The sequence below is a fragment of the Schistocerca serialis genome, chromosome 1 (genome assembly GCF_023864345.2).
Source record: "Schistocerca serialis cubense isolate TAMUIC-IGC-003099 chromosome 1, iqSchSeri2.2, whole genome shotgun sequence".
Taxonomy (NCBI): Eukaryota; Metazoa; Arthropoda; class Insecta; order Orthoptera; family Acrididae; genus Schistocerca; species Schistocerca serialis.
Genome location: NC_064638.1, coordinates 68961113 through 68975841, shown reverse-complemented (window position 1 = coordinate 68975841; position 14729 = coordinate 68961113). Strand labels below are relative to the sequence as shown.

Below are 14729 nucleotides of genomic sequence, written 5' to 3'. Positions count from 1 at the left end.
ACCAACCTGCGCAATTGAGGGATCCACCATTCAAATGCAACGATCTGTAGAACGCCAGTTTTGTTTCTCCTGATGATGACATTCTTCTGAATAGTCTCCGGCCAGAGATCCGAATGGGGACTATTTTACCTCCAGAATATTTTACCCAAGTGGATGCTATCATCATTTAATCATGCAGTAGAGCTGCATACACTTGGGAAAACTTACAACTGTAATTTTCCCTTGCTTTCAGCTGTTTACAGTACCAGCACAGCAAGGCTGTTTTGGTTGATGTTACAAGGTCAGTTTAGTCAGAATAGCCCGGACCACTGCTCCTGCAACTACTGCAAAGGCTGCTGGCCCTCTTCAGGAACCACACATTCGTCTGGACCCTCAATAGATATCCCTCGGCTGTGGTCACCCATGTGGTGAGGCTATATATATTGCTGAGTTCCGCAAGGCATGTCATCAATGGCAAGGCCTATCATTCATGGAGGATAGTACATGATAGTGCAGCATAGTAAATGCTACATTCACCAGCTTGGTTTGCTCCGTCTTTGACCATATTTTCCTGCCAACTGGAACCAGCTGTGCATCCATGTACACCTTGCACCAGTGCATGGAGTTTTATGCGATTCTGAAAATGTTTGGTGTGGGTGCACTAGACTTCCATAAAAGTTTATCAGGGAAATGAACTAGATACTGGAAGCAACTGAGAAATGCTTTTGCCACTACATGCCATAAGGTTAGCAACATATAGTCATTCTCTCATTCTGATTACTAGTGAAATATCATGTCCAAACACACACACACACACACACACACACACACAAAAGCCTCAGACATCTATGATGTATATTTGCATACTTAAGTGATGAATGAAAATCTATACAGAGGCCAGCATTCGAACCTGAGTCTCCTACTCACTAGGCACTAGGCAGAGGCATGAACGACTACACCACATCGGCACAAAGACTTTGCACAATTGCACTGATTACTGTAAAACACCTTCCTCCCCAATCCAAATTCCCATTCGAACCTTAGCCCACTGGGTATTCATTTGATTAAAGCACCTATGCCTGGGTTTCATTTGATGCTAAGGTGGTATATTAATGCAGCTGGAGATCCTCTGCAATGCTATCAGTTAGGGGCTGAGGCATGAATGGGAATTTGGATTGTGGAAGGAGGTGTACTAGGGTAGCCTGTGCAATTGTTTAAAGCCAGTGTACCAGGGTGAAGTAAGAGTTGGCAGATCTGCCTAGTGAACAGGAGACCTAGATTCAAATTCCAGCTTTGGTACAAGTTTCTCATTTGTTGCTTCACTCTGCATATATACATCAGAGAATGAGGCTAATTGAGCCTAAATTTTGTTTTTAATTGTTTTCATTTTCCTGCTACTTGATTAAACAAAGCAAACTGTCATGAGAAACCTCAAATTTTTGCCATTAAATTATGAGTTTAAAAACATGAATTGGGAAACATGTAACCACAAAGCAATTGTTACAAAAATGCTTTACACTATGGCTCAATGATCGCCATGGTGGGGATACTTGATCCAGGTAGTGGGGCTACTTGAGCTGGAAAACAACACACTTAAGCCAACATTTGGTAATCAAAACATTTTTGTTTCGCGCTTAAAATCCCATATCAATAACATGATAATGTTAAAACTCTAGGAAGCACAAAGTCCTACAAAAAGAGTTACAAAAGTGAAACTAGTCACACACCATTTACTATATTGATGATGAAAGGTTGATGAATCATTTCTATTTGATCTTCATCAGTAACAGTTGTATTTTCATTTGGAGGCCATTTAAACTTAGTCTGCACTTCTTTCTGCAAATTTGAATTTCAGTCCTTCCTCTCCTATATTAATACCTTTTTCAGCAAATCACCTAACACATATTTCGTCTCTAATATTGCCACTAATCAGTCGTTGATGCTTCGCTTTCTAGTTCCTGTCTAGAATTACATCTTCACTGTCACTCTGATTACTCTGTGCAACGGATGCACTTGTGCTTTTTTTTCAGATTCTATAGCAGATGATTCTGATGAACTCTTCATTTTGGAGACGATGTGCTTTGACTTTTTTCTATATAGACCAAAGTTTTTTTCTGCTCTTACCGAAAGAGACTTCTGAATTTGTAGCTTTTATGAAGCAGAAGTTAAACACGATTTAGCTCTTTTCCTACTGCCTTTCAACAAACGAGGCAAGGCTTTAGAGTACGGTCTAAGTTTTTGGCAAAACAATGGCTTCCACTTGTTGAGAACTCTGGCCAGACCATCAGTGTAGGACCTAAGGTGACAGTTGGTGTCAGCCCATCCACACCAGTTTCAATTTCTCAGGATCTTTATGATTATTTGAAGAAGCCCCACTACTTTCCACAGGGACATGTGATTGTCAGTGTCCTGTCAGTGGCATATGAACTCAGAAATTCATCATCAGTGAAAATATTTTCATTTAGTGCAGGAAGACCACTAACTTGAAAGCCTTTTCAAATATTCATGTTTGTGAAAGCTGATGGAAAAGCCTCACCTACCAACAAATTATGTTATTAAATTATTTTGAAATTGCCTAAATTATTTTACAAACATGCTTTTGTAATAAAAGTATTATAAAACTGTTTATGAAAAAATGTCTTGTCTACAAAACTTACCCACAAATGTAATTTTAGCTTAGGGACAATTGAGCTATGGCTCAATTTTCCACAACCCAAGGACCACAAGCATCTCTACCTTTACCATTTTCAGTCATGTGGCTATTTCTAATTTATGTATGCAACTACTCAAATTGTTATAGAACAAAAATAAGGTTCAAATTGCAATGATTCCAGTCACTATGTTTGATGTACCTTCACTAATGACGCACGTTATTTCAGAGAACATGCGTTGATACAGTTCCCAGGTCCGCTTATAGAGGCACTTGCGTCGGCCCCCTGGCATGCTCTGGTGAGGAACCAAAGAAACAGAAATATTCAAGCAATCACAAACTAGCACTCAGCCTTTTCTTTATGCTGTGTTACTGTTGTCCAGTCAATGTGTTCAGTGCTATGCACAACCTGTATCTTACCTGTTGCTCTACAAAGAACTATGTTCCATAAATCATGCTTGCTCTTGTTACAACAAATTTGGCAACGAGTGATGGTTACATTTCCTTCACCATGTCAGTGTCAGATGCAAGTCCCCTGACAAATGTCTCAATCAAAAAATACTCCAATGTCTCATAGCCCAGCAGCAAGCTTTCACGGAACAACGTCAGGCTCCCATAATCGCTCTCAATCAAATGGTGTCTGAGTGTTCGCAGCATGTTACTCTCCCATCAGTGCAACTGTCGCCCTTTCCTGCATATGATGAATCAGCTGAAGATTAGACTCCTATGAGACACAGTTGCACCAACTTTTCCGTGGGCGACGCAAACCTGTGTAGGGCTTTCTTTCTTTCCTGGCTTTTGCTGCGCATGTATCAGTTGTTGTGCCAATTTGCGCCTTCGCAAGAACCAGCCAGCTCATCATTTGATGAAATGTGCAAGATTGTGACAATCTATTCCTGTGACAGAACACATGCCATTGTGGTGCATGTAGAATTTTACTGTTGTCAGAACTGCCCAGAATTACCTGACAAATTCTGGGCTGCAAAATTACATGGGTTGAGCTACTGTCACTAGTACCCATTATGAATTGTACACTGGTCATGTGGCGTGTGATGATGATATTCGTCCAGCCGCAGGTAGAGAAGTCTCCGAAAAAGCACTTCAGTGTGAAAATCTGACGCATATGGATGTGCTCAATATAGCACAGTCCTTTGAAGTGTCACTGGCCCCAGGCAATCAGACTGCTGCATGGGGGGAGGGATAGGAAATTGTCCAGTCAACCCCTCTTAAGCACACCGCAAGTGTTCAGGATTATAAGCAAACTGTTGCAGCAGTACAACCTCCAACTGAGTGTCACATGGGGCAGCATCAATTACAGCCACAGCAGCAACAGGCCATGTCACAGCAGTAACTGAAAGCCCCACTCCTCATTCCGTCTTGCCCGTACTGCTTCGTCCAACACGAGTGTTCTGTGCGCCTTAAGTGTTGGGTGGTTTACAACAAGTGTCAAAAGAAAGGCCACATTGCTTCAGTGTGTAACTCCTCTTCAAACGTGGCAGACATAGTAGAACCAGTGGACATAAACTCTATCTCTACAATGACTGTCTCCCTGAACAAATTATTTATTGACTTATGTCTGTTTAATAAATTGATAAAAATGCAATTGTAAACAGGAGCAGCAGTGGCTTTAGTAAACTTGCAAACGTACATGGCCTTGGGCTCCCCTCTCCTCACGTGGATTTCACGGAAGTTGGTTAGTTGCAATAAACAGCACAGTCTTATCCTACGTCACTTTTCCGCTTCTCTCTCCTACAAATATGTTATTCACCCTTTCACCTTCCTTGTTGTCAATCATTTCCAGGTTAGATGGATTTAATGCTTTCAGTTTCTACACTGCCAATTAGGTACAATCAGTGTCACTCAAGTTCCGTATCAGCAACTGGTGTCGTCCTGCTCAGAGTTTTCATCTCTGTTTTCCCCTGGGCTAGGTTGTGCTACATGTTTTCAGGCCCCATATTACTATGAAAGAGTCCGCCCACCCTCTTTTTCTCTGTTCTTCTTCTTTTTCTTTTGGCACAACAGGTGCATGTCGCGTTGTGCGAGTCTATCAAGGCCGATTTAGACCATTTGACATCACTCTATGCCATTCGACCTATTTCTTAATTTTTTTTATTATTATTCAGGTTTTAGGGCACAAAACTGCTACAGTCAAAAGCGCACATTCTGTAGTTTACTGAAGGGTAAAAATAGGAATTTAAATCAGCAGCAATGGGAGTGAAATTCAAGAAAGAGGGAAACTAAAAACAGCGGGAAATCTTAGAAAAGTGCTATTGAAGGAGGAATGTTTTCCCTGAAAAGAGCTTCAAATGACCAATATCGTCTCATTAGCACTTATAAACTCAAGGACGTGATCAACTGAGCACGCGTCATCAGCTAAAAGTGAAGATATATCAGGCGACAGATGTAAACGAGCACATAGAAGATTAAAATAGGGGCACTGAAGGAAAAGGCATCTCAAATGACTGGAAGCAGTAGGGAGAAAGCGGGGGAGGATCGGCACTTAAAAGATGTTGATGGCTAAAAAGACAGTGCCCAACCGGAGCCTAGCTAAAATTACCTCCTCCCGACGATGAGGCCGGGAGGAAGAGGTCCAAATACAGGGAAGAGGTTTTATGTCCCGCAATTTATTATCCTGAAGTGCAGACCAGTGTGTGTGCATCCTAAAAGAGCAACACGACGACATAAAACGCTCTGTAGATCGGCAAAGCAAACCATGTGAACAGCAGGCCGAGGAAGAGAGACAGCAGCCTTTGGCGCTATATCGGCTGCCTCATTTCTGTGTATACCAACATGCCTTGGGATCCTGGGGAATGCCACAGAGATTCTCCGAAGTGGAGCATGTGGAATCAGTTCCGAATCTGGTAGATCAGAGGGTAGACGGGATAAAGAGTTTGGAGGTTTTGCGAAGAGAGCTGAGGGACGGATGTATTGGACAGTCTGGAGAACAGCGTAAAGCTCTGCAGTAAAAAGCAAAATCTGGCGGGGAAGCCGAAACGTAATAGGGTGTTGTCAATAATACAGGGACTGCCGACATCAAAGATGGTCTCGGAACCGTCAGTGTAGATAAACGTGACATCCTTCATTTTTGCACATAGAGCAGCAAATGCATGATGATAAACCATAGTGGGGCGTACTATCCTTGGGAAGCTGACAAAGGTCATGGAGAAGGCAGGTCCGGGGGCAAAGCCAAGGTGGCATCGTACCCCCATTTGTTAAGGAAGTATTAGGAAATTGGAAGAAAATGAATGTAGCAGTTGACAGAAGCGGACCCCTGGTGGTGGTAGAGAGGAAGGGCTGCCTGCATATCCTAAATCCAAGGAGGTATCAAAAGAAAGGGCATAGGTCAGATGAGCAGGCATGGAAGACAGATGACTAGCACAACGACTCAGAAGAACAGTTCGCCAAATGGATAGCGGACTTCAGCAGTCTCGAGGTAAAGGCTCTCCACGGGGCTAGTGTAAAAAGCTCCAGACACTAAATGCAATCCATGGCGGTGGTCAGAATCTAGACACCAAAGAATAGATGGTATGCAGAGGAGTAAACTATACTTCCATAGTCCAATTTTGAGTGCACTAACGCACAATATAGATGGAGGAGGACCATTCAGTCCATTCCCCAGGAGGTAACGCTCAGAACACGGAGGGTGTTGTGGAATCACAGACAGCGAGCCGAGAGATATGAAGCATGGGTAAACCAGCACAGTTTTCTGTCAAACGTAAGTCCCAAGAATTTGGCAATGTCAGCAAAGGGAAGGTCAATAGAGCCTAGATGTATAGAAGGTGGATAAAACTCCGTATGATGCCAAAATTTACACAGACTGTCTTACTGGGAGAAAATCGGAAGCTGGGTTCAATGCTCAATGAGTGGAGGCGATTGAGACATCCTTGAAGACGCCGCTCAAGAAGGCTGGTACGTTGACAGCTGTAGTACACACATCAAAAAAGTTTGCATCACCTCGGTTCCGAGAGTTCTGGAACCTGTACAGAAAATTGGAATAGAGATCAACACAAACATCATTTGTGTCCTTTTCATTGCTCATGAAAACCACACATTGCATATTGTACCACCATACAGCGAGACCTTCAGAGGTGGTGGTCCAGATTGCTGTACACACTAGTACCTCTTGCACTGATTCATGCCTGTATTTGTCGTGGCACACCTTCCACAAGTTCATCAAGGCATTGTTGGTCCAGATTGTCCCACTCCTCAACAGTGATTCGGCGTAGATCCCTTAGAATGGTTGGTGGGTCACATCATCCATAAACAGCCCTTCTCAATACATCCCAGGCATGTTCAATACGGTTCATGTCTGTAGAACATGCTGGCCACTCTAGTCGGGAGATGCCGTTATCCTGAAGGAAGTCATTCACAAGATGTGCACGATGGGGCCATGAATTGTCGTCCATGAAGACAAATGTCATGCCAATATGCTGCCGATATGACTGCAGTATCAGCTGGAGGATGGCATTCACGTATCGTACAGCCATTACGGAGTCTTCCATGAACAGCAGCAGTGTACGACAGCCCCATATAATGCCACCCCAAAACAGCAGGGAATATCCACCTTGCTGCAATTGTTGGACAGTGTGTCTAAGGCGTTCAGCCTGACCGGGTTGCCTACAAACATGCCTCTGACAATTGTCTGGTTGGAGGCATATGTGACACTCATCGGTGAAGAGAACGTGATGCCAATCCTGAGCGGCCTATTCAGCATGTTCTTGGGCCCATCTGTATTGTGCTGCATGGTGTCATGGCTGCAAAGAAGGACCTCACCATGGATGTCGGAAGTAAAGTCGTGCATCATGCAGCCTATTGTGCACAGTTTGAGTCATAACACGATGTCCTGTGGCTGTACAAAAAGCATTATTCAACATAGTGGCGTTGCTGCCAGGGTTTCTTCGAGCCATAATCCATAGGTAGCGGTCATCCACTGCAGTAGTAACCGTTGGGCGGAGCGAGGCATGTCAATGACCGTTCTTGTCTCTCTGTACCTCCTCTGTGTCCGAACATCGCTTAGGTTCACTCCGAGATGTCTGGAAACTTCAGTTGTTGAGGGCTCTTCCTGGCACAAAGTAACAATGCAGACATGATCGAACCGTGGTATTGATCGTCTAGGCATGGTTGAACTACAGACAACATGAGCCATGTACATCCTTCCTGGTGGAATGACTCAAACTGATCGGCTGTCCAACCCCCTCCGTCTAATAGGCGCTGCTCATGCATGGTTGTTTACATCTTTGGACAGGTTTAGTGACATCTCTGAATAGTCAAAGGGACTGTGTCTGTGATACAATATCCACAGTCAACGTCTAGCTCCAGGAGTTTTGGGAACCAGGATGATGCAAAACTTTTTTTGATGTGTGTAGATTGTAAAATCGTTGATAAAGAGGGAGCCCGAGACATCAGGAAGGGGACAATCCATAACTGGATTTATGATGGTAGCAAACAGTGCAACACTTAGCACAGAGCCCTGGGGCACCCCATTTTCTTGGGAGAAAGTATGGGATACACTACTGTTTACCCACTCCTTAAATGTGCGCTCTGCCATAATTTCATGGATGAAAAAGGGTGCTCGACCTCGAAAGCCCCACGAAAACAGTGTGGGGAAAATGCCTGTCCTCCAACAGGTATTGAATGCCCTCTCCAGATCAAAAAATATAGCTACTGTTTGACATTTCTTAGAAAGTTGTTGAGAGATCAACAAGATGGTCAATTGCGGATCGATGCTTTCGGCAACTGCATTGGGCATTTGTTAAAAGGTTTCAGGACTCCAGCCACCAGCCGAAACAGCCATTTACCATACGCTCCAACACCCTTACATACACTATTTGTGAGAGAGATAGGGCAATAGCTAGAGGGGAGATGTTTGTCCTTTCCAGGTTTTGGAACAGGAATGACGATAGCTTTCTGCCATCCTCTGGGAAAGGTATTGCAGGTCAAATTTGATTATAATGGCGAAGGAGGTAACACAGACTAAGGTATGATAAATACAGCAACATTTGGATGTGGATGCCATCCGGTCCTGGGGCAGAAGAGAGAGAGAGAGAGAGAGAGAGAGAGAGAGAGAGAGAGAGAGAGAGAGAGAGGAAGAAAGCGCATGTAGGAGTTCCCACACAGAAAAAAAACAGTATTATAACTTTCATCATTTTGAGAGGACAAGCAAGAGGTCGCACTTCCATTGCTCGTTTCTTTGAGAGAAAGGCTGGTGGGTAATTAGAAGAGCTCGAAATCTCAGCAAAGTGTTGACCCAATGAATTAGAAATTGTGACTAGGTCCACTAAGATATCTTGAGCAACAGTTAGCCCAGAGATCGGGCAAAAACTAGACGTACCAGATAATTGTCAAATTCGACTCCAAACTACATATGAAGGAATGAAGGTGTTAAAGGAGCTGGTAAAGAAATCCCAGCTTGCCTTCTTGCTATTGTATATGATGCGACGGCATTGCACACGTAACTGCTTAAAGCGGATACAGTTGGCCAAGGTAGGATGATGGCAGAAAAACAAAGAGCACATTTCTGTTTGCATATTGCGTCATGGCATGCCTCATTCCACCAAGGAACTGGGGGACACTGAGGCAAAGGGGAGGTACAATGTATTGAACATTCCGTAGCTGTAAGAATAACTTCCGTAACATGAGTGACCTGATCATCAATCCTAGGAAATGGACGGTCATCAAATGTTGCTAGAGAGGAGAAAAGTGTCCAATCGGCTTGGGAAAACTTGGGCACATAAGTGGTAGTTGTCGCTGTAGTCAAAGGACACAGGGAAAATGGTCACTGAAGTGTGTATCATTCAAAGTGCCCAGCTAGGCAAATAGTACTGACTGAAAGGTCCAAATGAGAATAGGTTGACGTGGAGGCAGACAAAAATGTATATTCCCCAGTGTTGAGGCAAACAAGATTCACGTGATGGAAGAGGTCAATCAACAGGGAGCCTCTCAGACAAGGATGCAGAGGTCCCTAAAGCAGGTGGTGGGCGTTGAAGTCCCCAAGTGGCAAATAGGGGGATGAGAGCTATCCAAGGAGATGAAGGGGATTGGCTCTTGCCATTGGTGTGGATGATGGAAAGTATATGGTACAAAGATTGTGAATCCAGAAAGGGAAAGATGTACAGTGACAGTTTGGAAGGAAATGTGTAAGTGGATTGGGTGATAATGGATAGTATCATGGAAAAGAATCATAAGTCCCCCGTGCGTCAGAACGCCAGCAGCAGACGGGAGATCAAACCAGACTGATTGGAAATGGGGGAAGACAAAGCAATTATGGGCATGTAGTTTTGTTTCCTAAGGACCATGGAGTAGGATCGTAAGACGATCTACAGTTCATCCCGATTGGAGCAGATTCCATGGATATTACAATGGATAATTGACATAGGGTGGCCGAAAAATGGAAAAAAACTCACCACGGTTGCCATAAACTCAGTGACTGCTGGGAGCTGGTGGCCAATGGCGTGGAATGGCATTCAGTCAGAGGCAGAAGATCCTGATCCAAAGGTTGTTTGGGGAAGGGGGGGGGGGGGGGGAGGGGGCGCTCCTGGCACCAGTGATTGGCTGGTTGATTAGCCACCAGGGATTTATCATGCGACACAGAAGACGGCCAAGGGTAGTTACCGCTGGGTGGTGCTGTAGAACAGACACGCCGTGGCGGAGATGAAGAGGAACTTTGTTTCTTAAGAGCCTTCTTCGATGCAGGGTGTTGAGATGAAGGAGGTGTTGATAGTTATGAGGTCTGGGTACATAAAAAATCTTCATGACTAGGCTCTTTTTTGGAAGTCTGGGCTTCCGATTTTGGGGCCTGTGATTTAGCAGGAGCCAATGAAGGTTGAGCCTTAGAGTGAGTGGGTGATAGTGGGGCGGTTGAACGGGCAATCTTTGGGATGGTCGATCTCACAACCGTGTCAATAAAGGTGAGATCACAAGTCAGCGTGGCCACCTCCTTAGCTGGTCAAGAAGAGGCGAGGACAGTGCTACATTTGCCCGCTAGGAGCACAGTGGGCTTCCTACTGGCAAATAACTTACAAGCGTCAAAGATAGACACCTTTTCCTTCTCTCAGATTTCCTGAATAACTTGTTCATCTTTAAAAATAGGGCAATCTCTAATGGAAGCAATGTGGTTGCCCATACAGTTGGTGCAATGAGGGGATGGAGGAGGACAATCACCCTCATGAGCATCCCTGCCACTGTCTTCAACACAAATTAAATGAAATCGTGGAAAGAGATTCAGACCCCAAAACTAGCACAATAGAAGTTTAGGGTCAAATCGGTAACAACTTCAACATGTTGAGCACTTTTGGTGTGGCATAAATGGTACACACTGGTACTCAGGTATCAAAAACTTCAAAATTATCTTAGACCAAGTACTTATAATTTTCGACAGGGAAATTTGTAAAATATTTAGATGAGATCTTGGCCTTTTTGATCATTACTGTCAGATAATAAAGCTAAGGACAGAACTGGTAAGGCCTACACAACTGCAAACTTATGAAAGGATTTCCTTGGAAAGTAAAATACATTCTTTTCCTGGAACATTGACAAATCAAAGCTGGAATGAAGTTCATATGGACAATAATGTACCTATTAATTTCTCTAAATTCTCCACACTGTTTAAATTAATTTTTGAGGATACATTTCCCAAAGTAGGCACTTCCACAGCAGTAACCAAGGATAGTGGAAGGATGAAGTGTGTATTATGATGTGGTCCTTGGCACTTAAATTTCTCACTTCTTTACAAAAGCACTACACTAGAAGACAGTTCCTACATTACTATCAGGGGTACAAAAAAATATAAATCAGTACAGGAGTGTTCTGCTTACTGCAAAAAAAAAAAAAAAAAAAAAAAAAAAAAATCATTCAATGACAAAATAACATACACAATATTAGGGGTATAGGTGCAGAAATTGTGATAATTGGTAAATTACTATGCAATCACTTCAGTGTTTTAGATGTTTTTCTCTGTCCAAATCTCTCAACAAACACATTATATAATTTACTAGCTAATGTTTTCTGCAGTCCTAAATGCACCACAAAGTAGACTGCACCTGTCGGAATGGACTATCATTTTGTGGCCACATGTCCACACTTCAAAACTTGATCCACCCCCCCCAGGGAAAAATAAACATTAATGGCTTGTTTATGCCATGTGTACTTGGAGATCATAACCAACATAAAAAATGTTACTCATAATAGATATAATTATTACTTGGCAAAGTAAGTAAATACTTATGTGACATTTTCCTGTCATCAATAAAAATATCTGCACTTACATCACTAACAACCTATATAATGGAGCAAACTAATGTGGGATGTCCTAAAACAAGAAACTGGAAAAGCAGACACAAGTTTAATAACATATAAATTAAAGATGGGGATAGAAAAACAGAAAATCCTCAAGAATTGGCAAGTTTCGCTGGTACTGCACATAAGATGGAGCAAAATGTTCCTAAAACACATCTAGCACCCAGAATGACTTTCACAGCAAGCACAACAATGATGCTTATCACAACAGAGTTTGAAATCAGGGTCAGTTGGTGTAGATGAGGTTCCTCTCTCTTTTTTTCAATGCATGAACAGAGCACATACAACACACAACAAATGCATCCTTTAATTGAAGTATTTTTCCATAGCAACTACAGCACCCACAAGTTTATGCCCTTATTAAAGAAAAGTAAAACTACAAGACAATTTCACCACTGCCAACATTCTCAAAAAATCATAAAAGATACGCTACTGTGTTACATGAATAAATACAAATGTTTAACAAAAGTTCTGTTTTTAAAGTGTAAGAAATACAATATTGGCATTTACAGACCACACAAAAGTGGTGCTAGAAGCTCCTGACAAGGATGAGTGTGTTAAAGACATTCTTATACTTGCCAAAGCTTTTGACACAGCTGACCAAAAATATATTATTAGAAAAGCTAAAAGCACTGGCTGTAAGATATATAGTAAAAAAATTGTTTCAGTTTTAGTTGGAAAACAGGTTGCAGAAGGCAGAGAGAGTTCACATCTTATTAGTAAAACAGTTGTGCAGAAATATACAAACACAGGTGTTCCTCGGGATAGTGTATTGGGTCTGGTTGTTCTTTATATGTATTAGTGACAAACCAGATTGTATAAGACATGGGATAAAGTTCACATTGCTGATGACAGCATCATCATAGTTACCGATAAAACACCAGAATTGCTATTACAGAAGGCAAATGAAACTCTCAAGGACGTTTACAAAGGGTGCAGTATGTACTATATACAGAACAGAAAGAAAACAAACAGTATGCACTTCAGCATACAGAGGGATTACAACTCTGTTGCATTAAACACTGATGACCTCGCTATAGAATTGTGTAACGATTAACACTGAATGAACACACACAGATACTGCAGAAAGTAAGCCATTGATACGTTATTCTCTTAGAATTCATTTATCAGTTCATAATAGCCAATCTTTTGTGGTGATACACTATTCCTATGTGCAAGCTGTTCTTAGCTATGGGCCACTTTTTTGGGGATCAAATGCATAAAAAAAGTGTAGAAAAGATCTATAAGGGTAATATCTAGAAGTAGTAGTTGGGCACACTGTAGGTAAAGAATTGTTTAAAAACCTGGGTATCCCTACTGCACCAACTGAGTACGTCTACCAATCTGCTGCACATATCAGGAAAATCATTACTAAGTATTTCAATGATAGTTCTATACATAATCATGGAACAAGCGCCAGATTTGACTTAAAAAATATCAAAGGAAAACAAACAAAAAAATTTCCATCAGAGATTAGAATTGTATAATAAATCGCTCAAGGTGATGAGGATTACTAAAATACATGTCTAAAAATGGCATCAAAAACATCCTTCATGAGTAATGTATCTATACAACTAAAGATTACTTAGAGGGCTCACGGAAGTTGTTAACAATGAAAGGAGATAACTACAACGCCTTGTCACTTTACAATACTGCAATGTTTTTATAAGAAAATAGTGCTGATATTTACAGTACATGATACTAATATCTTGTCATTCTCCTGAGTTCAACATCTCTGTCATCAGGTGGGAGCGCTGACTCAGTTTTTTAGACAGTCTGAGGGAAGACGTGGGTGGGGAATAGTGACGTGTTTAACAAGTTAGCTCTGCTGCGCCGCCACCCGTCCCTTGGCAGTCAACATGTTCAGGGGCTAGCGTCAGTTTTCCGCAGGGAAAAGGTGCGTAATAGCAAGTTCTTGGTTCCTGGGTCACAAATGGGTGTCCTTGATGTGTACCCCGAGAAGAGTAAAACGGTGGTTACAGGGCAGTGTACACATGGGACCAGCCGTCTGTGACATTGCAGTCGTTAGGGCAGTGTACACATGGGACCAGCCGTCTGTGACATTGCAGTCGTTAAGGCGTTGACCTCACATTCGGGAGGAATCCAATATCGCTGTAATGCTCGGGCTACAGTAAACGTAACAACACTCGTTTTCAATATGGGAGCATGACAGAGGATTAAGTGAAATAGCATATATGTCATATGAACGCCCCATATTTTCCCACAGAAATAGTATTAAAGTACTGTAATTACTATCCACCTTCAATACAGCTTCCGGGAGGCCCCAAGACTTTAGATCCTGTTTTTCTTGGGTACTGAGAAATGTTATGTTGCTCTGGGTAGTCTTATTGTGAGGGGATGTATACTTCGACGCATTTACATCTTGATGTTCTGAAACATTCGTCAATGTTTGCGACGACTGGTCACTGGCATTATTATTTACGCCTTTGCTGCTACATGGTTGCAAGTCGCTTTCAAGTTGACATAATGCCGCTAAGGTGTCATTTCCAAACGAAGCACTTTCCAAACCGTTTATGGCACATGGACTCTCCATTTACACAAAAAACCACTAGATAAAATCACGATCAATATCTCATAAAAGATTTCTGTAAAAATGTTCTACAAACTCGCAAAATATTAAGAGCTAAAACACGTAACTGTCATCGCGATGATATGCCAACGGCACTGTTTGTTCAAATTTCAGCGCCTCCATGACACACAAATATCTTTGAAAAACAAAGGTTCAGACATGCAGTAAACCTCCTTGGTTTCCTTATAGTGTCAAAGATTTAGTAAAGCATGGAGC

General features: G+C 42.3%; 1 protein-coding gene across 1 annotated transcript in view; it reads right to left on the bottom strand.

Annotated features, from left to right (window-relative positions):
- Positions 1-14568, bottom strand: part of LOC126470012 (DNA polymerase theta-like) — a 347322-nt gene extending 332754 nt beyond the window's left edge. Inside the window, exon 1 of the mRNA XM_050097913.1 lies at positions 14184-14568. Coding sequence (XP_049953870.1) covers positions 14184-14477 — 294 coding nt within the window. The 5' untranslated portion in view covers positions 14478-14568. The remainder of the gene's footprint in view (positions 1-14183) is intronic.
- Positions 14569-14729: the final 161 nt, after the last annotated feature.